At 41.3% G+C, this 27,277-nt stretch overlaps 1 protein-coding gene across 3 annotated transcripts in view; it reads right to left on the bottom strand.

The window, feature by feature from the left end:
• The window catches only part of LOC124721791 (cell cycle checkpoint protein RAD17), a 130,409-nt gene that overhangs the window by 89,504 nt on the left and 13,628 nt on the right, over window positions 1-27,277 (bottom strand). For all 3 annotated transcript variants that reach the window (XM_047246910.1, XM_047246909.1, XM_047246908.1), the window contains 2 exons: window positions 11,926-11,992; window positions 1,461-1,754 (listed from right to left, as the gene is read on the bottom strand). In XM_047246910.1, coding sequence (XP_047102866.1) covers window positions 1,461-1,754; window positions 11,926-11,943 — 312 coding nt within the window. In that variant the 5' untranslated portion in view covers window positions 11,944-11,992. The remainder of the gene's footprint in view (window positions 1-1,460; window positions 1,755-11,925; window positions 11,993-27,277) is intronic.

Below are 27,277 nucleotides of genomic sequence, written 5' to 3'. Positions count from 1 at the left end.
TAAGTGTCACAAAATTCTTGGGTCTTTGGATTCAGCAAGACTTAAAGTGGGACACACATATAAATAACTTGTGTAGAAAACTATCATCTGTGTGCTATGGCTTAAGAATTTTAAAGGCTACAACAAGCAAAACAACAGTACTGCAGGCATACTATGCACAGTTCCACTCACTAATCCGATATGGGATCATTTTCTGGGGATACTCAACTTACAGTGTAAAGGTTTTTAGAATGCAAAAAAGAGCTTTAAGAATAATTTGTGGTCTTAAAAATCCCATTTTACTGAGCTTGGTGTTCTAAATGTTCCAAGTTTATTCATTTATGAAACTATCTTGTTCACTAGGGACTATCTCCTGAAAACAGGCAAACTGCTACAGAACAAACGTGTACACAACTATAGTACCAGAAGGGAATCAAATATACATCAAAAATATCACAGAACAACCACCTATCAGAGGAGCATAGTTAACATTGGTGTAATACTACACAATAAGATACCAGAGGAAATAAAAAAATACTACTCATCCAATATTTTAAGCTAAACTAAAGGCATTTCTAACAAAGCACTGTTTCTATTCTGTCAGAGAATTTCTAAATACGTAACAAAATTAATTGTAGTAGGTACCTAATTTTAATTGCTAATACTATGTATTATTGTAACTTATCTTTGACCTGTCTAATATCAATTGTACAATTTGTGCTATATGATAAAACTGGACCAATAAAAAATCAAATGAAATCAAATCAAATTGAATATTAACAAACTCCAGATGGATGGAACACAGTGCAAGAGAAACTGGCAGAATAACATAATGTGTGTTACACATAAATGAAAGAAGTATGGGCATGAGAAATGCTCTATTATGTGAGGTGAGCCATATATAGTCCAAGGAGTAAAAAAACACCACCACCACCACCTCAATAACAACTTTTTATTATATCAGTTTAACCTAAATTGAACATCTGATGGCACTAAAGACCTTTTTGTATTAGTTTTCATGTCTATGGAAGCACATAAAATCCAAAGGAATCATTAGGGACTGTGTCTTCTTCAGTTTAGCAAAGTATCAAAAATTGGGTGCCAACAACTGTAAACATAGAAGTTAGAAATACCGTGGAACTGTGAAAGTGAACAGACAAAAGGTTATCAAGTTACCCAAACATTAAATGATATGGCACTATTATGAAAGTTACAGTTTTACATATGAAAGACAAACTTTGGAAAAATTATATATCTTGATGGCAAACAGTAACTGCAGACAGAAATGAGTGCCACAATATTTCCCCAAACATAAAACAAGGCAATACAGTAACAAAGTCGTTTCAGCAAAACAATGATAAGTGAAACAATGCAATGTGAAAAGGCATCATGTAAGTACGCGAACAGAAAATCATTTAATGAAGTGTACATACATACCTATCATCCAACAATTCTCACACTTTATTTATTAATAACATTACCTTGGATGATATTTCTATTGCATAAAACCATTGTTGGAGAGGTTCCAATCTTTTCTTTGATAATGCTAAATCTTTCTCACATACAGGATCAAAGCTTTTTTCAACTGTGACAAACTCAGTTTTCTTATTTCGAAGTGGCAGTTTTTGGGTTGAATTTCTACTATTCCCAGTCTGCTCAGATAACGTTAACTGTTCTGCTGGATTATTCTTGCTGTAACTTGATTGTTCATCAGTCTTTTTCGTCGGGTGTGTGTCTACACAATCTTCAGAAAATGCAGATGTGGCCCATCTCACCTGAAAGATAAGGTTCACTCACAAAAAAAATCAATATTCACTACAATTCTGTAACTGAAAATAAATCTGAAAGAGAACGAGAATTACTTAAACTTAATATTCTGGAAGCTTTTCATGAGTGTGTTATCTGTTCTATAGATTAGTGGTTTGTCTTCCTTACAAATTTAACTGTCCTCGCCTGCCATATTTATTAACAAATCAAGTAATGCTCAGGTATTAGATAATGAGGCATTTACCAGCAACATCTGATCACCATATCGCAGGATACAGGAAACTTCCAAATGATAATTTTAGTGTATTTCACAGCGTTCACATTAGCATAAAATTGAAAACTTCCATAGAGTGTAGGTAAACAGTTTCACAATTTATAACAACTACGAAATTTCGTTTTGCTTCCAGTACGCTACTGTAGTTGTGGACAAGGGTCCAATGGTGAGGACACTCCAGGAACTGCTCATTGGCAGAAGAGTGTTTCTAGATTTTACAGTAAGGACAGTTATCAGAGCCATATATTCCATTAATTTAACTTTTTCACTTCTTCCTTTCCTTCTTAAATTAGTATTACCTGACACCTATCCGAAGATTCATTAAAAGCAAAGACAGATTTGATGAGAAAAAGTAGAGAATAAACTGTGACACTCAATGAATAAAACCATCATGAGACTCGTATAGACTTATTCCTGCACATCACAAAAAATCTAGTCAGGTGATCAGACTGGAATTTGAGCCGGCAGATATCAATATCAACCACAGTGGCAGCACTGTACTGTTACCTCAACTGATGACATTTGTAGAAGAGAATCTGTATAAATGAACTGGGAGAGAGTGGGGCAGGAGAAAGGGGGGGGGGGGGGGTGTTTGGTCATAAGGAAAACCAATCCTGCATCAAAATTTCACTCTCATCACTGAAATACCAACCATTTACACATTATTACTAGGATTTATTTGGAATCTGAAACATGGTTATTTAAAATAAGTGCTGAAGGTTCTAGGTAAAACATAATTACTACAAAATAAAATTCTCTTTTTCCTATGTTTCATAAACTTCTGTAGAAAACAACATAGGTTTCAAGTTCTAAGTCATTTTGTGGAGGTTATTGGTAAAGGTGGGAATTTTTCAAGCCTGAAACAAATAGTCAAGTTTTAATGACTCATGAAGCATCTCAAGAGAAAGTGAATACTGATGGGCTATCTTGAGAGTATATGCAAAACACAACATATTTAGTGTTAGAGAACTGCTCTTTCAAAGCTCATCATTATGGTTGTTTTAATCAATCATAGTTTCCATTGCTCCACTATGATAAGCATGAAACAGGTGCTTTGACTTCACATTTACATTAATATGAACACAGCTGCTTACTCATAGAAAATAATGGCATGTAGCAGAGCACCCTTTAGATTATCCTCAGAAGGAAAAATGTATTATTTTCCAAGGAACAAAGTTATGAAACTCCTCTATTGCTCTATTGACTTAGTCTAAGGTCCATTATTATTTTATTTATCAACTTGAGATTTGTAAGGAAAGCTATTTAGTCAGAAGAATTTTTTTATTTTTTATTTTTTTTTGGTGTGGTGTGGTGGGGTGGGGGTGGAGGGGAGGGAAAGGGGAACTGATTAGCAAAATGGTGTAATTTACAGTCTTTAACAGAAATATACACCTACATTACTACATCCAAGTATTTTCTCTGTATGAATGCCTTAACTATCACAATTAGTAAACTGGAAAGAAATACAACTTAGCAGCTTATTTTCTGTAACATCTGTTAAGTGCTACCAAACATATGATTTCCTATTGGTAACCCTCAATAGGGTACCAAATCAGTACCAATTCATCCTATTCACATTAGTCTAATGACACAGCTCAAATGAAATGATGTGTTTTCCTCTTGCCTTATGTAGTGTTTCTGCAGTAAACAGAAAGCCAAACACACATTCAGAACCAACATACACCCAACTGGACATGATATCTGAGCCTGCTGCCACAGAGTAACGTGTAACATACAAATGATCACTACCTCAAGCATTTAGAAGGTATGGCCATCTGTTGGACGCTGGACACTGGATTTTTCTGCCAAGCACCCAGAGCTTCCCATTCATAGATACCGATGTCTTCATGTAGAGGTTGCAGGCAATGTGCTCAAAGTATTCTTTCAGTCATGGGACACCAACCATCTAGTGCACTACATCCCATGGGAATTCATGCGCAGTGCCAAGCACAGCATCTTGTTCTGGGCTCACTGGAGCTTCTTAATGTGAGTTTAACCTTAATTATCCCAGACCACCACTGCATAGTCTAGCATGGAGCACAGCAGTGACTTGTACAAAGTACTGGCAAGGTGCAATGGTAGGATATAGCTGTTGTTCATCACCACGTACAAGGCAATGAGGCATTTGATACCTTTATGGTGCAAGTCTGTGATGTGCTGGTGCCACATCAGATGTTTGTCAAGCGTGACACCAGGAAAACGCACTGTGTCGTTCTAAGGAACAGTGTTGCTCCTCATGTAGACTGGCACCATGTTCAGGGGCATAGAACAATGCGCGATTGTCAGGCACTACACTACGCCTTGACAACACTGAGCCTAAGCTGCTGCTTGACATTCCAGACAGTAATGTAATCACAGGCATGTTGGGAGGTGACACTGCATATGGTGTGAAGACATTCTGAGCAAGAACACTGTGTCACCAGCATACAGTGTGAGCTGTATGCAATCAGCTTCCAGGGCGTCTGCCATGTATAGGGTCTCGAAGGACCAAGCCTTGAGATACACCTGCATAGACACATCATGCTGCGGAGACTAAGCCGTGGGCCCACACATGGGTTGTCCAGTTGGCCATGTAGCTTTGGAAGAGGTGGACATGTGGCACTGACACCCTCTGCACAAGGAGTTTGTAAAGGAGGCCACTGAGGCAACATGCTGTTGAATGCCTTGGAGGTGTCCAAGAACTCTGCTCCAAAATATTTATATTCCAGAGCATCAAGGGCCTCTACGGAGTTGTTGCTCAGTTGAATGTTCTCTACAAAACCCAAACTGCTCCTTTGGTTTTAAGATCTCTCCTTTGATATGTTGCAATAGTCTACATAAGCGAATCCTGTGCAAGATTTTCGAGGGGACTGGGAGGAAGCTGATGGGCCAGTAACTACCAATCACTTGGAAGTTACTGCCCAGATTAGGAACCACCATTATCGCAGCATGTTTCTTGGCAGCTGCAAGTGAGCAGTATGTAAAATCTGGTTAAAGACAGACACCAGGTGTATGGCGGCAATCTACCAGAGCTGCATAAGGAGAAGGTGACTCCATCAGGTCCACAAACCTTCCTGGCCTGGCAAAGAGAATCTTCATCCTCATCTGGTGTTCCCAGCTGATTCTTGTGTCCATCTTCCCTATCAACAAGAGATTAGTTGTTACTGTATGGATGAGTTCAAGGTCCACAGAAGCTTCAGCTGGGTTGAAACTGACAGCAAAGCTGTCTGGCAACACATTCACCTTTTCATCAGACATACTTCTGATAGAGTGACCATTCCGAAGTATTGGAATCCATTAAGAATGCAGCAGGAACATCTTGAGAGTTCGCCAAGCAGATTCATTGCCTTACACAAAGCATGCCAAGTTTGTTGGCCAATTCTCAGTTGCAGTACTCCTTCACTGTCGCTTTAATATCACGGTGGAATCTGTTGAAGAGTCATTTGATGTGTGGCTGCCTAGTGCACTGTCACTCGCCAAAGACACAGTACTTTTTCATGATGGCAGTGAAGTTGTGCAGCGGTTTGTTGTAACGAGTAGTTACATTTGGATTGTGTGCTGGTGTAAAAGAGTGGCACTACCTGATCAGCTTGTAACATCGTTGTGATGAAATGTTGCAGGGATTTCCTCAGCGACTGCATCCTCACAAACTGTAGCTCTTGTCACTTCTGCAGCTGTGGTTTGGAAGAGGTGGTTGGAATCTCTATACCTGTTTCCACAACTGTGTGGCCATGCAGTGACAGAATCAGAGCCAAACACCACACACAGGTGATCTGAGGACTGCATTTCCCATGGATGCAGAGATCTGTTTCCCAGTGCCCCTCATGATGACTAGGTCCAGCATGTAGGGCTGGCCTCTGTTGTAGAAGTAGGTAGTAGGCTTGTATGGCCCCACAGTGATGGCATCATGGCGCTCAACAACACTACCAGGTGGCATCCACTGGCACTGGTGTTTAGGGAGTTTTACATGGCCCATTTCTCACTGAAATCTCTTGCAAGAAAAATATTGCTACAGTGCAACAGGAGAGTTGTAACGTCAGCAGGATAAGGGGTTCTTCTGTGCAACATTTACACCACAATGGAAAAAATGCATACCATTGATGTGGCCAACAACTGTAATTGCCTCCAGGGTTGTTAAGGCATGTGCAGCAATTTGATAGTGGTGATGGAATGGTATATGTCGACTGCCATGACACCACCCATTAGTCTAACCATTCGATAGCATGCGTAATTTGGTGCACATACAGAGACACTTGGTTTAAGGCGAGTTGGACACACCAGGCAGATGCCAAATGATTCATCTCAGAGAAACTGGAGGATTCACCAGCTTCACTGTGGAGACCATTGGTGTGCCACAGAATCACAGTAAGTCCATTAATGTGTGACATACTGGGAAGCAGAAGGCATAGTGGTGGATGCTGGTAGAGCCCTCTGAACTGCAACACATATCTGCTACGGGAAGGGGTCTATCAAGTAGGAGACATTGGAGTAAAGTTTTTTCAGTTGTGACAACAGCCTGGTGAGTTGAGCAATGTGGTGTGGTGCATCTATGCGGGAGGCACACTGTCCAGTGTGTCTCAGCAGTTGAGGCAACATGCAGTTTCGGATACTTGCTACATTTGCTTCTGATGGCAGAGACTTTTCAGTAAGTGTTCTGCCTGGGGTTTGCTTCTATGTACATGCATGGTAGTACTCCCATAGATAGATGTCTTGGGTGTTTGCTCAGACACCATGTTGCAGCAGGCATAGCCAGTGATGATGTAGTAATTGAAGTGGTCTGCATTTCACTGCTCATCCCTTGAGTGACAGTTGCAGACTCGGGCTCTGTCATTTGGGACTGCATCCCTCCAGAAGAGACACAGGCAGCATAGAAGATGTCAAGGCACCTTGTGGCTCTTTTTCATTGTTGTTCAGTAGCTGGACGCAGCAGCATTGCAGTATTTGCTGGTGGGTTTCTCACGAGTCTGATTCAGCCCTCTTCGGTAGGTGGTTTTCAGCACATTTAATGCAGACAGCTGGCACAGAGTAGTTTCTGGCGATGTGGTTGAGGCACTGGCAACGAAAACACCTTACAGGCCCTCTCCTGGCCCTCTGGTGATTTTCACTGCAGCAAGTCTCATAAGTTGGTAGATGTTCCTGTTCTCCATTGTGTTCATGGCAATGACCAGTGGAAGTGGTGTATCCTGGCTGGTGTGGGGTGATTTCATGCACTCCATGGCCCGGATGGGAAAATCCATATTCTCAAGCTGTTCTTTTATGTAGTCAAGGGAGATGATGAACAGTAGTTTCTTTATTACTACCTTCAAAAGCTTCTCCTGTTGTGAGGCACTTGTGTAAAAAGACATCTTAAGTACTGATGCCTCTTTTATCACCTTCCTGGAGTCAGCTGCAGTCTTAATGTTGATTTTTTTTTCCTGCCTTGCTCACTGAACTCTTCTACACAGTGGTGTCTGAATAGTCAGTAGAGTGTTTGATTATCACCTTTGTACTTGTTAGAGTTTCTCCCAACATATATAGTGTTCAAACATCTTGCAGGAATGCAGTCGGGAGCTGTCATCGACAACTGTTAATTAATGTTGTGTGCTAGAAAGAGAAAAGAGAGAGAGAGAGAGAGAGAGAGAGAGAGAGAGAGAGAGAGAGAGAGAGAGTTTTCTTAATTTCTCTGCATGCTGAGGTTTTAAATTCCCTTGCACAGCACTTAATTTTTGCAGTTTTGCCTTGAAAATGACAGGGTGTGCACCTGTCAAAATATTTGCTATTGCTGATGACCTCAGCTGGCTGCATTCCCGTAGGTTATTTGATCTTTGTACTTCATCACCATGGGCAGTGGAATACGTTGTCTTTTGGGTGCTGCTAGCATATTAGCATTTGCAATGCCAGCAAGTGGAGTAAACATGTTACTAGCACGCACGCTCATGAGCAGCGAGCATGACAACTGCGCAGCCAGAACTGTGTATCTTTCTGTTGGCGGCGGCAGATTGTGGTGAGCTTTTGTTGGTGCCAGATGGGTCGGGCTTCAAGGTGCAACTTCTCAAGAGAGCAGTTTTCTCCCCCCCCCCCCCCCCAAATCCTCTGTCCATGTTAACCCTTTTGCAAGATCCAGTCTCCCATTCAATCAGCTCTTGTGGGAAAAGTGTCTACTATAACTGCATGCAGAAGTAGAGCTTTGCTGTAATTGTGCCCTGTTCCAGACAGCAGGTATACTGTGAGACGTGGCAGCCATCATTCCAGGTACATCAGAGAAGTAACGTGTGTGTGATTCTTCTTGTGACATTTCATTGTCGGAATATGTAGCAGCACACGTCTCTTGGAGCAATTGACTGTGGACTTCTGCATCTAAAACTAGTCATGAAATTTGCATTCTTCTCTTTATCAATCACAGCTGGTGTGAGTTGACCTCTCATTTTCCTAGTCCATTTGCATAAATGTCTTAAGTGGAGCAGCCAATGAGGCTCTTGGCAGGGTAGGCCCCAGTGGACGGTGATTGGGTGACTCCAAGGCTGCCTGGACATTTGCTTCAGCTACGCACAGTCTTCCTCAGCACTACTAGCTCAAATAATGTTGATGATGACAACTATGACATGTAAACATAATGTACAAAGTATGCTTACCTTCAAGAGTCTTTTGTGGCTTGCATTATGAGAAAATAACTGAGTAGTTGAAGTTCCTTAGGTAATGTCCCCTCATTTGACATGCCTAGCTACGGTACACTTGTCATTTCCTGTACCATTTGTGTCTCATGACCCAGATTTGGAGGCACTTTTCTTCTCTTTAGAACATTTGCATATAGCCTTGTATTTTCATCCTATCCTGATACATAAATTTTACAAAATTTCAAAATATCAGGTACCAAATACATTTGTAAATTTTCTCTAGTTGTTCATGCTTCAGTTCGTGATAAGAAGCAAAAACGTTGTTAGTATTCATTTTCTTACACTCATTTTGAATCGTTAAACTACTCATCATAGTAAAATGCTAATACTTTACAGATAAGAGGTGCTGCCAATTAAGCGTTCCTTGTGTAGTACATGAGTGACACAGTTTGCTATTTAGTACAGGTAGGCAGCACATTAAAGATGTTTTTATCATAATCTACTCTAAGAATGCAATTAGGGTAATATTTTCTGTATGAAAGCATGTCCCTTGCAAACAAAGGGAATATCAATAAAATCTATTCTGTGAAATTACTTGACAAAGGTTTACAAAAATGTAATTTTTACGCACAAGAGAACCAGAGAAGGCAGAACGGTACACTTGGTGTTTCAAAAAGATTCATCCAGTTTCACAAGACTATCTTCTACATGAATGAAGAGAAACTTGTAAATATTAACTTACACATTGAATCTAGAAGATTACCATGGCATAATTTGTTAAGTTACCGGTTCATGTGGGGCGGGAGGGGGGGGGGGGGGCGCAATTCCCCAGTGCAACTATATCCCTACCTTAATCATTCATTGTCCAAAGTGTGTCAACACTAAATGGCAATAAAACAGCAACAAATTGCATTTTAGGATGAATTTTTCAACAGGACAGACCACCACCAAACTGGCAACAGAATTTCATAATAATGAGTTGCTTCAAAGATGAATTGGATATAAGGAGCATATGGATTTCACATTGTATCATTGGCCTTTCAGGTCACCTGATCTCAGGTATGTGACCCCATTTTGTGGAGGCTTGTGAAATACTCCATCTATGTGGCTCCCCCTCCAACAATTTTGTTGAACTGCAACATGGCCTAGCATACTCACTCCCAAAAGAATTGGACGAGTTTGTCTATCATTTGGGTGTTTGTCATGTGTGTGGTGGAGGGTATCTTGAACACTCCTAAAACATAAGTGAAAACTTGTATCCTAAACTTAACTGCAAAAAGTACCCTAAGGTTGTAGGTGCATGCATGTAAAAAAATATATGCTTGTTAAATCAGATTAATTATTTTGAAACACCCTATGTTAAGCTGTTAATTCTGTTCTGCTGCAGCGTACTTCCAATATGTGTTTTAAAAGAAATTGAACTTTCATGAAATCCGCCCCATGATAACCTCATTCAACCATAACTAATGTTCGTCAGAGCACAATAATTTTGCAACTTTGTACAAGAGCAACAAACATTTGCTAATATAATGCACATAAATATTAATCAGTGTATTCAGTAGCCAAGACTGCCTGAAAGATATAGCAGCAAGCTGATAAGATGTGGGAAATTTCTCTACATTTTTGTACATTACCCAAAAATGCTACACTAGTGTATCATAACTACAAAGATAGTATAGCACACAATTATCATAAGGAGAAATAGCGTCTATAACCTTCAGTGATGATTAAATTTAAACAAATTGTGATTCAACACATTTACATACTTGCAGTAAAATATTGAATCCTGAAGAGCAGTAGCTATAATAATTGCACAATATTATGACAATACCTGGTAAATCCCTAGGTGCTGCTTGGATATACTGTTGTCTGTTAATTGTCACTGATGACAACATAGTCACGAATCTGTCATTTTTTAGTCTATTGTACAGCACACATTTTTATAAAACATTTTGAAGAATCTGTTTTAGATACATTTTATTTGAAGATAAACTATTTTATCATCCTGCTGACAGCACATTTGTTGCTCAGCAACAAGACTAGTAAATACAAGAAAAACTACTAATCTCCAATCAGGAAACCATTTTTGCTCACATGGGTTTCACTATAATGGAGCAAAGAAATGCAGCTTCTTAAACTTATCTGGCATTCAGCCAGCCAAATTACCTTAGCAAAAGCATATGAACCAGGTATGTTTACACAAACCAGCACATAATTGCTCATGGGCAACAAGTACAGATACACACCTTGGCACATGTTGGTGGAATGCACTTCAGATACCACAAACAAACATCAGGAGCTGTGTAATCCAAGAAATGTCTTAAGGAAATATGAATCACGAGTATTTTTTGTCAAAATATTCAGTCACTGGCAAAATCTCTCACTTCACAGAGAGAGAAATGAAGTCTGCCTCCATTAATAATCAAATAATGTAAATACAAAAAGAACAACACTGTGCTCTGTACTAATGATGTAAACAAAATTGTGTTAATCCAAAGACTGTTAGGTCACAGACAAGCAGTGCAATCTGCAGAAATAAGTCCTGTCAAAATGCTTTTAAACACTTCGAATGGTGGAAGAAAACACTGCCTACTTGGTGACTGACAGAGGTCATCATCAGTTTCATAATAACCAATAAGAAAGTCCTACATAATTATGGTAACAGCAGCAACAAGACAACCACTTAAATGATACTAGAAGGAAAGATTCCCAGTAATAATCTATTCACTGTTGCGCATTATAGCACTTTGCATTTTTGACCATTAGATCTCACATTTCATTTGGCAAGAATTTGCCAATGCTGTAAACTAAATAATAGTAATGTTAGCATAGCAATTACATGGGCAAGCAAGACACCACTTGTTGGTGAGGTTAGTTAAACATCTTCTCACATTGGACAACTGTACTCTACGTGGTAATTTGATCATGTCTAAAAATATAACAGTAGCCTACATCAAGACTTTCATACTATCAGTAATGACTTGAGATATCTTTGTTTTCACTTCAGAGATGATTATACTGAATATGGTCTATACAAATGATACTGAACTATATTCTTGGAGTACAGTCTGGCATTTATGCAGTAAGTGAGCCATGTGAGGACATGATCAGTTAGTACAATAACACTGACTTATTTCTGTTGTGATCATCATTAAGAGTCATAAATCTGTTCATTTTAGTTTCTATGGAATATTTAATACAACCAACAATAAATAAAAACAGAATTTCAGTAACAGTGAAGAAGCTACATAACCATTCTTTTATTTTTATTGTGTTTTGTACTCAAAACTGTTCAATACACCTCACTGTCACTGTTGAGTTATTCCACTGTACCTTTCGTTTGTCGCACATGCTTAAAAGGATGGTCCCATTATGAATATTCCATGAATGCACAAAACACCTGAAAGAAATAAATGCAATTAGAACAGCACAAATCAAAGTCACAATCTATACATTTCACTTATAGGTCTATTTGTTTTACTCATATGGGAGGGAGAATAAACCACATACACCAAAAATATGCAGTCACAACAAAAAAGGAGAGATTACAGAATACAGAAGCATGTATCAGTAGAGTACATAACCATATTCTCAACAGTCGTAGCGTAAAATGACGAAGATTATGCAGTAAAATTTTGGGGTTGTAGCTGGTCATTGTTTATTTGTGAGCACTGTACTCCAACTGGGCACATGCCACTTCTCAGCAGGCGAGTTGGTGAAGATTGATATGGGCTTTCCAGGTTGCACTATTGATTGGTTTGGAATGAAAACAACTAAACTGCAAGATCATCAGTCCCCTCATCCGGTAAGTGGCAAACCCGTCAAAGCAAGGAAGCAAAAGGCAAATCCTGTAAATCCCAAGTGTAACTAACACAATAAAAAAAAAACAGAGATAAAAGCCCAGAAAAAAGAGTAGCACAGACAAGTAATCAAAAGATCAGTCAATACAAGGCATTAAAACAAAGAAATGAAAAAGAACACAGAGAATAAAAAGGTGGGAAGGGTAGAGGCCATGCTGGGCTACTGAGCAAGGGCCGACTAGGGACCCCGGGGTAGGGGGGGGGGGGGGGGGGGGGGAGGAGGAGGAGGGGAAAAGAGGGGTGCCTCACCAACCCCTCAGTCAGTCAATGAGTCCAAATAGCCCTACCTTACAGGGTTGAATAGAAACCACGTTCACGAGCAAAACATAGCACCAGATCAGCCACTTTGGCATTGTTTGCTAGCACCAGAGGTAGCGTGTCAGGAAGATTAAGATGCTGCCTCTAAGCAGTCAAATTAGGGCAGTCCACGAGTAACTGGGCCAATGTAAGGTGGGGTCTGCATCAGCAGTGAGAGGGATCTTCACATCAGAGAATGTAACCCTGAGTCAGCCAAGTGTGGCCAGTGCACAGTTGACAGAGGATGGTGGGTTCCCTCTGAGAATCGTGCAGTGAAGATTGTCACATGCTTGCTGTTAGTTTGTTTCGGGAGATCAGGGCACACCATTCTGAGTTCCAGACTTCCAGTAATCAATGGTGTCCAAATGACAGAAGGTTCAGATCTGGGACTCCTCTTCCAGAATTGACATCCTCATGGTCAGCTTGGCCAATTGATCAGCTCGTTCATTTCCTGAAATCCCAACATGACCAGAGGTCCAAATTAAAATTACTGGCTGTCCAATTTGATGGAGGTCGGTGATCCTGGATAGCCATAACCAGTGGATGAGGACAGTAGCACTGGTCTATAGCCTCAAGGCTTCTAAGGGAATCACTGCAGATTAAGATACTCTTGCCAGTGCAAGAACGAACATGGCAGAAGTTAAGTTTAATGGCCATCAATACAGCTGTTAAGGCACTGCAGCTGTTTGACAAGGAGTGGAGTTCACTGCACCGTGCATGTGTGTATGCAAAGCCTGTTTGTCCGATGACTGTTAGCCATCAGTGGATAACACTTCTAAACCCTAATACTTCTCAAGGATAGCCAAGAACAGGTGGCGAAAAATTGTGGGGTCAACGAAATCTTTTGGATCAAAGGGTACTTCGAGACAAATCCGAGGTCAAGACACAAGCCGTGAGGGCAGATGCGATGTCTCCCTGACCAGATGTGATAGTGGAGGAAGTTGCAGTTCCAAACAGACACTGGAGGCATGCAGCAATTGTAAACCCAGTTCTGTGTCATGGTTGTGGGAGGTGGAGCTCCATCCCACAGAAAAGGACACAGTAGTTGGGACGTTCAGGGAAGCTACAAATGTGTATAGCATAATTCAGCAGCCTGCCTGTAGGTAATTGCAGGATTCCAGCCTTGACTAGCAGGCTCTTCATAGGACTAGTTCAGAAGAGTCCTGTCCAAGTCGGACTGAACAATGATGAATGAGATTATGTATCTAAAATGCTAAGGGTGATGCTGAACCATATGCAAAAGTCTCATAATCAAGATGGGACAGAATCGGGGCTTCATAGAGCCTCATAATGGTAGAGCAATATGCACCCAAGCTAGTGTTACTGAGGCAGTGAAGTGTACTGAGGTGTCACCAGCACTTTCACTTAAGTTAGCGAAGGTGAGGAAGCCATGTCAGCCAGGAACCAAAGACCAGTCCCAAAAAGCAGTGTCTCAACTACAAAAAGTAATTGATTGTCCAGACAAAGCTCTGCATGTGTGTGGGCAGTTCGACGGCAACAGAAGTGCATGACATGAGTCTTGGGGGTGAAAACTGAAAGTCACGGGTGAGAGCCCGTGACAGCACATTTCGTACAGTACCCAGTAGATGACACCCAGCAAAAAATTGTTGTCATATAAGGACAACAATACCAAACAACACTGTCAACAGAGAAGGCAACAATGTTGCAGATTGTGTCATTTTCATGGGATTAATATGCTCATACTTTTTTCTGGCCTCTGGATATGTGAGCTTGTCAAGGGTCTTGTAGTTCTGGATTTTCTTCTAATGCTTAAAATTGGACCAATCTTGTGGGCAAGGAGAGCAGAACTCGCTGCAGTTTACACAGCTGGGGGGAGGGGCACTCAGAATGTCCGCATGCAGCAAACATCCACATTCCCTACACAAAGGGGTAGCGGCGCAACTGGAAGACATATTTCTGAACTTCATACACCTGAAACGTCTCACACAAGGAACATAGGGTTTCATGTCACTCCGGTAGACCATCACCTTGACCTCATCAGGCAACGTATCACCCTTGACAGCCAAAATGAAGGCCCCGGTAGCACCTCTATTTTCCCTTGGTCCCCTATGGACACGATGGATGGAGTGAACTCTCTGTCGCTCTAAGTTGGCTCTCTGTCGCTCTAAGTTGGCCTGCAGCTCATTGTCAGATTGCAAAAGAAGATCATGGAGAAAGATGACACCCTGGACCATATTGAGACTCTTGTGGGGAGTGACAGTCATGGTAATGTCAGCCAACTTTTCACAAGAGAGAAGCACCTGTGATTGGGCAGGAGATAATGTTTTAATCAGGAGGGAACTGCTCTTCAGCTTCGAGATGGCTTCAACTTCCTCGTATTTGTCTTCAATGTATTCCATGAAAAATACAGGCTTTGTGGCCCAAATGGTGTCCCCATTGGTCCTGATACAGACCAGGTATTGGGGGAGGATTTTATTACTTGTCATCTAGTCTTGTGTTCCTCCCACGGCATGGCCAGGGAAGGGAAGACAAGGGGATCATACTTTGTTGCATCATATGAGGCCTTTTCATTTGAAGAAACTGCTGGGCCATGTGACTACCAGTGAGAGAAAGTTTAAGCCGCTTTGTATGTGAACTATCCACCATGGTGCCACCCACTTCGAATGGGGACTCTCCCCACAGGTGCCAACCAGCCACAGCAATGGGTACCTGGCCATTGCCAGGAGTCCCCGTGCCCCAGTTACGATGGGCACATACACCATGGCAAACATGGGGAGTGTGCAGTGCCTGGGTGGAAGGGCACAGAGGCGTAGCATATACAACAGTGGAAGAGCTTGCCTGCATGACACGCATTTCTGTAAAATTTTGAAAAGATGGCAGGTCAAAACCAATAACAGGGGCCATATAATCATTAATGGAAGATGAAGATAATGCTTGGAGTGAAACTAGAAATCAAGACCAAAATTGTGAACCAAGTCCAGGCACGGTCTGCACCAAAAGGGCCATCCAACAAAAAGTCAAAGAAGGTAAAAGGAAGTCGAAGCATGGGTTCGCAGCACAAAAAGAGGAAGTAGTGTTGCAAAGGCTGGGGCCCCATAGTAGCCAAGCACATACTCACTGAAGAATGGTGAGGCCCCTGGGGGAATGTTGGACTATTAATTAGCACACAGTATGCATGCTGCACATGTCATCATCATAATAACAAGACTAACCACACCGTCAAGTGGCTTGGGCAGCTCCATATATATTCCATGAAGTTTTGGGATTGCAGCGGGATGATATCAACTTCTTGCAATGGCATTTCGGCTGACAACCATTCAGTCATCTTCAGGTGAGTATTTTGCAATGGAGATTGCTAGTTCACATTGCTAACTCTTTTTCCAAAATCAGGTGCAGAAATTCATGTACAAAGGCAGCTGCTGAACAAGTGAATTCTGGCAAGTTTCATGTCCTCTTCGAATATATCTTCATCTATAGTGCGCAGGCGCACATGTAATGGTGATACTACATGTGCGCTCTCCGTCAACATGTGGGTTCACAGAGCTAAAATTCAGATGGCAAATTAATAAAAGTAACTATCCTTCTATGTGCCATTAGTCATAAAATATTTTCTTTCTGAAGGACTCACCAGGTTCCATGCCTTATCCAGTTGAAAGCCACCATCATGATTAATCGGATCTTCCAACAAACGTATTTCCTCCGACTCCTCCGACTTAACAATTGAACCCCAGAAGGATAGCATCGTGGCCAAGATTTCTCTGGCTGAATAACCCATGAAATGTCCCATGGAAATACGATACTCAGTTATGGCTGACTTACTGGGCTGCAAAAGGCGAGTTTGGTGATCATGTTCAATAAATGTAGGCTTTGTCACTTGGCAAGGTATTGAGTAGAATCCATCATTCCACAAACCAGATCATCCTTTGCCAAACTGAGAAGAGCTCAAGTCTTTGTAGGTGGGCAAAAGATTACTTTGACATGATATTTCCTTACGATTCTGCCTGATTTAGATGAAATACTGGAGGGATATGGGAGGAAACCCCTGGGCTTGAACTGCTCCTTCTTCTCTTGATCTTGATTTTGAATTATCAGATTTTTCATCCTTAAAAGCTGTGTTGATCTGGTTTGTAGAATATCCATTATTTTTTAACAAAGACTGTACGTGTGCCAGCTCCTTTTTTATTTTTTTTATTTACACATCAAGTTCTGTAGGACCAAATTGAGGAGCAAATCCCTGAGGTCATGGAATGTGTCAGTACATGAAATTACAACATAAAAGTAATAACAGATAAAAAATAAATGTTAATGAACCCGAAAAAAGTCACTCCATAAGTTTAAGTAAATGCAATCAACAATACAATAAGAATCAGCTTAATTTTTCAAGGAACTCATCAACAGAATAGAAGGAGTGACCCACGAAGAAACTATTCAGTTTCAATTTGAAAGTGCTTGGATTACTGCTAAGATAGCCTTTGCTAGGCTGTCTCCATCAGACACAACGTGGCCCAGTGCACCAACATTCAAAGGATACCCATAGTTTGTGACAGGTGGTGGTGGCAAGATGCCCGCAAATACAGGTCTGTATGTGTGGACCTATGGTAAACAGAATGCCCCAATGATCCATCCACTTTCCGACTGACCAAGACATCCAGAAATGGCAGGCAGCCGCCGTTCTCCACTTCCGCTGTAAGTCCTTGTGGACTGAATTCAGGTGCTACAGAAAGCTTGACATTTCTTCTTCACCATGGGACCTTACTACAAAATCATCATCTAAATATCGCCAGAAGACTTTTAGTTTTAAGTTATATCAAATCTAGCCCCTCTCCTCAAAGTTTTCCATAAAAATATTTGCTACTAGAGTGGTGAGAGGACTGCCCATGGAAACAACAGCAATTTGTTCAAAATACTCACTGATAAATAGAAAGTAGGCTGAAGAAAGGGCATGATGAAATAGTGCTGTTATATCAGCTTTGAATGTACTGCTGATGAGTTACAATGACACCATGTGAGGGGCCCTAGTGAGGAGGGATGACACCTTAGCTTAATAATAAGTCAGACTCAGTGAGTTGAAGTTACTTCAGTCTGTTAATAAAGTGACTGGAGTTTTGAACACAATGCAAGCACTTCACCACATGAAGTACCAGTAAACATGCAAAATGTCTAAGTCATAACTCGGAGACCCTATATTGCTCACAGCAGAATGTAATTGAAGATCTTTGTGAATCTTTGGAAGCCCATATAACCTTAGTGGAACAGAGCTGTGAGGTCTCAATCTTTTTGCAACTTCTTGTGGAAGGGACGAAGAATTCAACAATGACAACGTTATACATTCTACACTCCCTTAGGGTCTTTATCAATCTTCTGGTACATTGGTTCACTCAACGAGCTATACATCTTCTGGTCACAGATCTCACAGAGCAACAGCACAGTGGTGTTTCCCTTATCTGTTGGAAGGAGCACCGTGTCAGGATCTTCTCGTAGCTTGCGTAGCATGGCCCTTTGCATGGAGGATTGTTACTCTTCTGAGGTAGAGCTCTCATATCATGGCTAATAAGGTTATCCACAATGCGTACCCCTACTGAGTCTTTAATAATGAAGACCCAAAATAGGAAGTCCCAAAATAATGGTTATGTGGCAAAAATTGTTTTATCTCATGTTTCATTGAATGTACAGTTGATGTAGTGCTTGGCAAAAGCAGAGTTAATAGGTTGCAAAAGGCAAGTGCAACATTTGTGTTCAGTTCAACACACTTCCATGACACATGTAGTCTGTCCCCTATAAGGCACACAAGTATGGCAAGGCATTTTATTAACTCCGATCTTTCACAGCAATAAGCAATCCTTTATTGGTTTGATTTCTGTATCCAAAATTTACTGAATTTATGGAATAACAAACAGAGTTACTCATTCAGTGTTACATAGTTTAGAACATCAAACAGATTTAAAATGATAATACTGACAAGGTTCCTTTTATGAAAAGCTACACCCTGTATTAGGTAAACATCCCCCTTCCCACTTCCTCCAACTGTCTGAACAGAAAGCACTAACGAAAAGCCCAAAACATCATGTGACAGACTGTCTTTAAAATTCATAGAACATATTTACACAGGAAATATATTTCTTTGTTATACATACATAAAATGCAAGAATAACAATGACAGCATAATTGCCACACATCTATAGTTCCCTGCAAGGCACCAGGCAGTCAATGAAAAGAGTGTCATTTGTGTTTTTCTTGTTTAACTAATGAATATTATAAAGGGAAATTAAAAACTGAACTTTACTGCATTAACCTCCACATTCTTGTTGAAAATTATCTAACTGAAGATTTCTGACTTAAAATCTAATGAATATTTGAGAGAGGAAAGATTATATGAAGATGACGAAGCATCTAAAGTCACCATCTGTGGAGCCCAATTCACCCTTTTCCTCTCTACAGTACCAGAAGTCTGATGAAACTCAAAATACATGCCTGTAAGATGTTTTCCAAGTAGTAAAGATTGCTATAAAATTGTCTAACGTGAGATGAGTTATGAAGTGTTAAAATCTGCAGAATCCATATTGTAAACAAGTAAAGAGATCCCTGAAATTTGAGATTGATGCTAGGCAGTCACTGAGCATGCACAGTGAGGTTTTTCTTTATGTATGTAGTAAGTGAGACACTATAAAAACTACTGAAGTGTGGAGTATTTCAGTGCCTAGAAAATGGAACAAAACATGGCAGGGGAATTGACATAATGAGTTGGTGAGAATATCTCAGCCATTAGGCATACTAACTAGAAAAACATGCACTGTGTGTCAGAAATAAGAATGTACCAAGAAACACATTGCTGATGAAGGAAAATTTGAGAAGTATAGATGTTGTTAACAAATATGACACCTACATCCCCTTAACTTTCTTCACATTGAGACCAGCTTATTGACACATAACATACCTACACATGCAACAGCAAAGAATTTAAATTTACTCTGTTCACAAATGGATATGTAGAAGAATTCCCCACGTCAAGAATTTCAGTTCATAAAAGTGTCTTCTTAACCCTAGAATGCCCAAGCCTTCTAACTTGTTCTAACTTGGATGCCTAAGAGGAGGGGGGGGGGGGGGGGTGGCGATCCCCACAGGTATTAAATAAGTTTACTGAAGAAAAATTACAACTTTCAAAATGGTTTATGTATTTTAACTAAGGCATCGGTTTATAAATGTTGTTAATTGTTATAAATATTGGATTGGGTGAATAAAAAATTGACATATTACAATACAAAATACAGGTGTGTTCATATACAATAGACTACTCTGAGTCCTCAACTTCAAGGCAAGAGACACACCTCACAATTTTTTCCGATTGTGTGTTACACACATGTTTATGACACTGTCCACAATATTGTTTTGGTTTACTTAGATTGTTGTACTTCTGCTTCTTTGTTTTAGCTTCTCTTGCTCAAATATGGCACCGACTTTTCCCTGCAGAAGGCTGACGTGCTTCTGTTGTCACTTCTTTGATTTTCTTTTGTAGAATAGTCTCCATTGATTGAACAATTTGGTTAGATAACACTCTTGCATTGACACTTCTTTCTTCTACCTGCAATTTCACTAGTTCCATCCCAGCTTGCAGAAGATAAAGTTTCCGTTTGTTGTGTTTCTTTTCATTCCATCCTGGATGTTGCTGGATGAATATGGTGGTTGCATTGATAGCACAAACATCAATAAGAGAGTAAAATACAGATAGAGGCCATCTCTTTGTGCCCCTCTTACAGGTGTACATACGCGCCACTTGATCAATGGTATCAATTCCACCTTTAGTGGAATTATAATATGCATTTATCTTGGTTTTATTTTTCTCTCCTCCAACAGTGCCTTTATCTTGGTGCATTGTTGACAACATCACTAAGTTTTCACTTGGTTTAGTTTTTGCTATGTAGAACACCAAAGTTACTGGAGGCCTACCTGTTGATGGGTCTGTGAACAAGAACATTGATGAACATAGCTCTCGATTTGACGTGTTCTTCATTATGTCTGGAATATGCTTCCTGTTTGACTGGAGAGTTCCTACTGTAGTAACTTTGTAGTCTTGGTATAACTCTTCCACCAAATCCACCGATGTGTAGTATCGGCCTGTAGTAATATTTCGACCAGTATTTTTCACAGGTGCTACCAGACGTTTGGCGACAGCTGCTGAACCACGTTCTTCTTTCGACAAATTCTGAAAATTACCTGCATAGGGTTCTATATTCAAGACGCACCTGTCAGCTGTATCAGACATCATGAGTATAAGGATGCCATACTTGTCCGGTTTATCCTTCATAAATACTTTGCAGGGGCAGTGCCCTCTAAACAAGCTGAGCATCTCACCAATGGTGAGGTGGACCTCTGGTTTATACGGTAGTGGAAACCTATCATTCATTTTGTTGAAAACATCATGAATTGCTGTGAACTTGTCTGCTTCCCTTCTTAGCTGGTGGGTACTTTTGTCATCAAACCTTATGATTGCAATAAGTTCCTTGAAACGTTCTCTTGCCATAATACCCTTGTAAACTGGCCGACCCATTAGGTCTGACCAAAGATTGTGTACACTGACAGAATTGTCCTTACTTGCCCCCATAAGTATCAGGATTCCTATAAAGGCATACAATTCTTTCTCATTAGTCAAAGTAACATTTCGCCTAACTGCCTCTTCATTTGAATGTTTTACTATAACATCCATGATGTCAGGCGTAAGAAGTAACTTCAAGGCTTCTCCAGGTGAATGGCAAACACCAGCTGGAGTTACTCCTGCCTGCTCTCTTACTATATTAGTAACAGGCCTCCGAGGAATTCTAGGCTGTGTGGTTATGTACCTTCTTCCAGACTTGGCCACAATAACATCCTGATGGTCACTGCCTGAAGCTGCGCTATCTTCATCTTCTCTAACATCCACATCACTTTCCAATCTGAATCATACTCCATAACACCATCCTCATATTCACTTTCAATCCCAGAGTCAGAATCTTCATCTAAAATTTCATTCACTACTCTTTCTAAAGACAAGTCACGTATTCTTTTAGTCATTTCTAAGTCTGGGTGTGAACAGTAGGGAACTGCACTAACTCACTGCAAGTTTACAAGATAAATAACAGCTGACAGACATCAACAATCACTTCCTCTGAAAGTAAACCGATTGTTGTGAATATCAAGAATACCAACCAACAAGAAACTAACTTGCATTGATGTAGAAATGAGAAATACGAAATCTTACTAAGGGAAATTTTCTATAGCATGGAAGCCTAAGGGGGGGGGGGGGGGGGGGTTGTTGGACCCATAATAAGTTTATTTATTTTTTCTTTCAAAGCAGGAATTTTCTATAAAATATATTGACACTAACATTTCACAAAATAGCCAATAAACAATAACTCAAATGGAAAATGTAGTATGAAAGTTACTTGGGCAAAAGCAGGGGACATAAAAAAATGGTGGGTTCAACAAACACCTCCCCCCTTAGGCGTCCTAGGGTTAAGACCCTTTTGGTTCTACATAAAAACACTGAGATATTTTCCTTTGTGTTGAAATATAGAACTAGTATTGGATTAGGGGATAAAATGAGGGACTTATTGCTCCTCAAACATAAGGGGTGTGTGACAAAATTAATGAGACCGATTTTTCATCTTCCAAAGTTTTTATTTTTTTTCAAACAATAATATTTTCCTCTTCAAGGTAGTTCCCTTCTGAAGCTACACACCGGCAGAGTTTTTGTTCCCAGTCTTGGCACCAGTGCTGAAAGGCTTCAACTGGTACGACCTTCAATATGATGGTCACATTCCATTTGAACGTTCTCCAGAGTCATCCTGTGGAGACATTTTTCAATTTCAGCAAAAGTTAAAGTCAAAAGGAATTAGATCACATGAACAGGGAGCTGTGGAACAACTGAAATGCCTTTTGAAGTCAAAAATTCGGTGATAGAAGTGGCTGTGTGACAAGGTGCTCTGTCATGATGCAGCATCCACTTATCTGCAATGTCCAGGCTCGCTTGATTCATCCTTTTGCTGAACCTTTCAAAGACTATTTAAAACCCCTACAGTCAAAAAAGCAATGTTTTGATCTTTGATTTGCTCATTCAAGTTTTTTCCTGTCTGAAGAGTTGTCTCAGTGTGCCACTCCTCACTTTGCTGCTTTGTCCCAGGATCGTACACAAAAATTCAGGATTCATCACCCGTGATCACGTGGCTCAACCATTCATGATCACTGGCAGTCCTCTCAAGAAGATCAATGCACATATTTCTTCGATTGTCCTTCTGCTTATTTGTGACATTTTTCAGTGCCATTTTGGCACAAACCTTTCGTATGTGCAAAACCAGTCAAAATCTGATGTACAGTGAAAGTGTTTACATTTAACAGGTCATCCATGATCCTTATTGTTAAAAGTCAGTCTGATCTCATAAGCACACACACGAGTTCAATGTTTTTCTTGGTTTTTGAAGTTTAAGATCTCCCTGAGCAAGGTTCACCTTCAATGTGTTCTCGGCCTTCCAAAAATGATTTGTGCCATGAAAAACTTGTGCTCTTGACAAGGAATGTTCCCCATATGCCTGTTTCAACTTTTCAAAGATCACACTTGAGGATTTCCCAAGTTTAACACAAAACTACTTGGCATAACGTTGCCCTAAATTCCGCTGCTCCAGTTACATAAAATGTACTTCACTTATGGCACTCTAAAAAAATCATGTAATGGCTGTATGGAGCTGAAACTCGGACTGAGCATCTGAAAGGGATGAACACATTGGTCTACACAAGTAGAACAACACAGGATTGCCAGATTACTCACAGTGCTGTCAGCCTCATTACTTTTCTCACACACCTTGTATATAATACCCTGGATATGTGCATGACCTCATACGTTAATTTGAGAACTTGTGTTTTTGACAGCACACTATATCACAAGGGATAGGAGAGGAAATTGCTGATTATAGTATCTTGATGATCACATGAAAAATTTAAATGATTACAGCAAGAGGGGAATTTCAGTCCCCATTCCTTGTAACTAAGAATCCAGTATGTTAGCCACTTTGCTAGCTGCCTTATTAAGATGAGATGCAAGCTTTCCCAAATACACTTAATTATGTATGCAGCTAATTCCTTCCACCACTTGTGGACAACAGCTTGCTGCAGTGGCCCGACTTACATTCACTCTGGGTGGTAGGTGTAGTAACCAGGGGGATACTAGACAACTCTTTCTGTGTGTGTGTGTGTGTGTGTGTGTGTGTGTGTGTGTGTGTGTGTGTGTGCAGGGGGGGGGGGGGGGGGAATGCCCATGCATCATGCATCGCCATCCATGATGCTACAGTTGAAGAGATATCCACGGCATTTGTACTGGTGCCGGGAGTGGCCAAATGCACTAAAAGTTCTGAATCTGCCCAAACCAGCATGTACGGATGAGAGTGCCTGGGACGAGGGCACCCCCGCTACCCATGGGCCTCAGAGCAACTGGGGACCAGGGCCAGCAACGGAGGCCGGGAGACACCTGGATGTGTCAGAGTCCACAACAAGAGGCGCTGGCATGTGCAACAATGATGGCGGACTGGAGATGAGAGGCTCCAGTGACAAAGACCTGGACTCCATCATCACTGACAGTAGCATCTGCTCAGCACAGTGGGAGATGCTAGCACCAGCCGCAGGAAGCAAACCCTCTATCGGTGCCAACTAAGGCCTGACCACTGGGGTAGGCAGTCACGACTGGGCCTCAGGAGCTGCCAGGGCCAACAAAAACTGGGGCATCGGGCCTGTGGATCCAAGGAGAGGGGTGCTCCTTCTAGGATGCAACTGCTTTGTGGGATGCTATGAGTCAATCTTTGGCATGAACCACGAAGGCATGGCGATCCTGCTGGCCAAGATCCAGTTAGAGTGCCATCAAAACTCCCTCGCCCAGATGTGTGACCTGTGTGAATGTCAACAAAAATGGCACCACTGATGAACACCAGAGGCTGAGTAGTGTACGCAGCCGATGGCCGTGCATGGGCTCTTCAGGACTCTTGGCCCCAATTGGCATCATTCTGTAAGAGCTTATAAGAATGTGAGCACCTCCTCGACTAGGAAATCTACATACTTTTTCACAGGTCTTAAATGCTTGGACAAGGCATTCTGCCTCACAGTTTGACTGCAGATGGAAGGGAGGTGCCATGACGTTGCAAATGGCATAGTATGTACAGAAGTCCTTGTAGATTGGATCACAAACTGAGGACCACTGTACAAAACTGGGGAGCAAGGCAAGCCTTCTGTGGAGAATATCTCTGACAGGGCCTTGACAGTTACATCTGTCGCAGATGGACAACAAACAACATAAGGAAAATGAGAAAAAATGTCAATTGCCAATAACCACAAAGTGGCTAAAGAAAAGACCAGTGAAATCGAAGTGCACTCTTTCCCAAGGCTGGGTAGGGACCAACCGCGGCAAAAAAGTGTGCAGCACCACCTGCTGACCTGAACATTTGCAGCAGGTGATGCCAAAGTGTTCCACCTCCCAATCAATAACCCGTCAAAACTCATGGCAGTGCACCAACAATTTTGTGAGAGAGATCTCCCAGTGACCTCGATATAATACGTGGAGGATCACCCACCACAGAGCAGCTGGAACCACAGCACAGGGAGTAAATATTTCTGTCAGCAAGAGAATAACACCATCCAAGAGGGAGAGGTGATGGCACAACACATACAAATTCTGACGGGGATCCAATGCCTGGCCCAGAGGCTGTTTGGGCCACCCATATTGTATCATGTACAATCTGCCAGAGCACTGGATCCACCACAACAGCAGAGATAACAAGGGGACAGGTGTTGGGGAAGTGATCCACTGTGTCGCTTGTCTCTGTATTCAGTTGAAAACAAAGGAATTACTCCTGGTCCAAGGGTGGATATTTTACAAGACACGGCATAGAGCAGGGCCGGCCAAACGCTGCACAGTGTGCAGACATGCGGAAGTGCTGCACATGTGCGACAGGGAGCAACAGCGACATCTGTTATTAGACATGTGTCCTACTAAATGAATGGCGGCGGCTCCACTTCCCTGTTTATGTGGTACAAGCAAGAGGAAAATTGGTCATTAAACCGACTATTTCAATGTATACTTACATTTAGGTTTTTTTGAAATGCGTGAAGGGCTACGCTCAGCTGAAGTCGATAAAACATAACATTCATCTAACTGTCGGTTATTATGCAGATTTCAGACGGAACTGATGAAAGATATAGCAATAATGGTATTGAAATAACAGGTGACCATCGAGAGGTCTGCGGTTATCATTCTGTTCAGAGGTCAGTGAGACAGAAATTATGTGGGTGTAACTGAGGGCACCGAGAATTAGTTATAGGAAACCTTGCATTAGTTTAATGTTATTTGAAATCATGCATAAGATTCGTTGGAAGTCGCTAAGTGCTCTCTTTCTTAAATACTAGCTCAAAAACATTACGCGTATTTACCTGCCATCAGTCAAGTTTTCTTAATAAAAGCCCACGGTTGTTAACTGTATTTCATGTCTTACTGGGTTAAACTGTTAACATGAAAGTATATGTCTCAATGAGTAGACTGTGACAGTATTTTAAATGTTTAATACGCGAAATACCTTCCCATTGCAAGCTGTGGAAAGAGCACTAGAATGCGCCGGTACAGAGTATCCCAGCAAGTGGATAAAGCGACATCTGTGTGTAGAAACATGCACTACATGAACGTTGACGGCTGCGGCGTGCACACTGTGACCCGGAAGTTGCACATGTGCAGGAGCACCGCACGCGTGCAGGATTTCTGGCCGGCCCTGGCATAGAGCGAAGACTATCCTTAAGCTGCACAAAAGCACACTCTCAGGCTGCAGACCAAACAAAAAGAGCACTTTTCTGAAGCAACAGATGCAATGGGTGAGAGATAGTAGCAGCTCTGGGAAGAAAAACTTGTGGCAGAATGCCACTTTGCCAATGAATGCCTGAAGTTCCCACAGATCAGACAGATGGGGAAAGACCGTAATAGTGGCGACATGTTGTTCCTTGGGGCACAGGCCCTGCTGGGAAATTTCATGACCCAAATAAATAATGGAAGCCTGGAAAAAGTGAGACTTAGTGAGATTACATTTGAGGCCTACATCCTGTAGAACAGTAAATGAAGAACAGAGGTTGTGTAGGTGGTCCTCTGAGGTAGCATCTGTCATGATGATATCATCAAGACAGTTAATGTACTGAGGGACAACCTTCGTAATCTGTTCCAAAAATATTTGAAAGATGGCAGGTGCACTAGTGACTGCAAACATTAGCCGTTAATACTGATACATTCCAAGAGGTATAGTAACCACGAGCAACAATTTTGATGACTCCTCTCAATGACATCAAACAATCCAGCTCTGTCAACATTGTTGCGTAAAGCTACTGGAAACTGGCTGCACCCTGTAAAAGATAGGGCGGGAGATGTGTTTGGGGGTGTAATGAAATAGTTTGCTCAATGTAAAGTGAGATCCAACAACTCAGAACACAAGGAATCCAATTAACAATAAGGCACTTGGTCTGACACCAAATGCACTGCATCCACAATAGAAAAACCAAAAGCAGCAACTGCATCTAAC

Source organism: Schistocerca piceifrons, chromosome X (assembly GCF_021461385.2).
Source record: "Schistocerca piceifrons isolate TAMUIC-IGC-003096 chromosome X, iqSchPice1.1, whole genome shotgun sequence".
In the NCBI taxonomy this organism is placed as follows: Eukaryota; Metazoa; Arthropoda; class Insecta; order Orthoptera; family Acrididae; genus Schistocerca; species Schistocerca piceifrons.
This window is presented reverse-complemented; position numbering and strand designations above follow the sequence as displayed.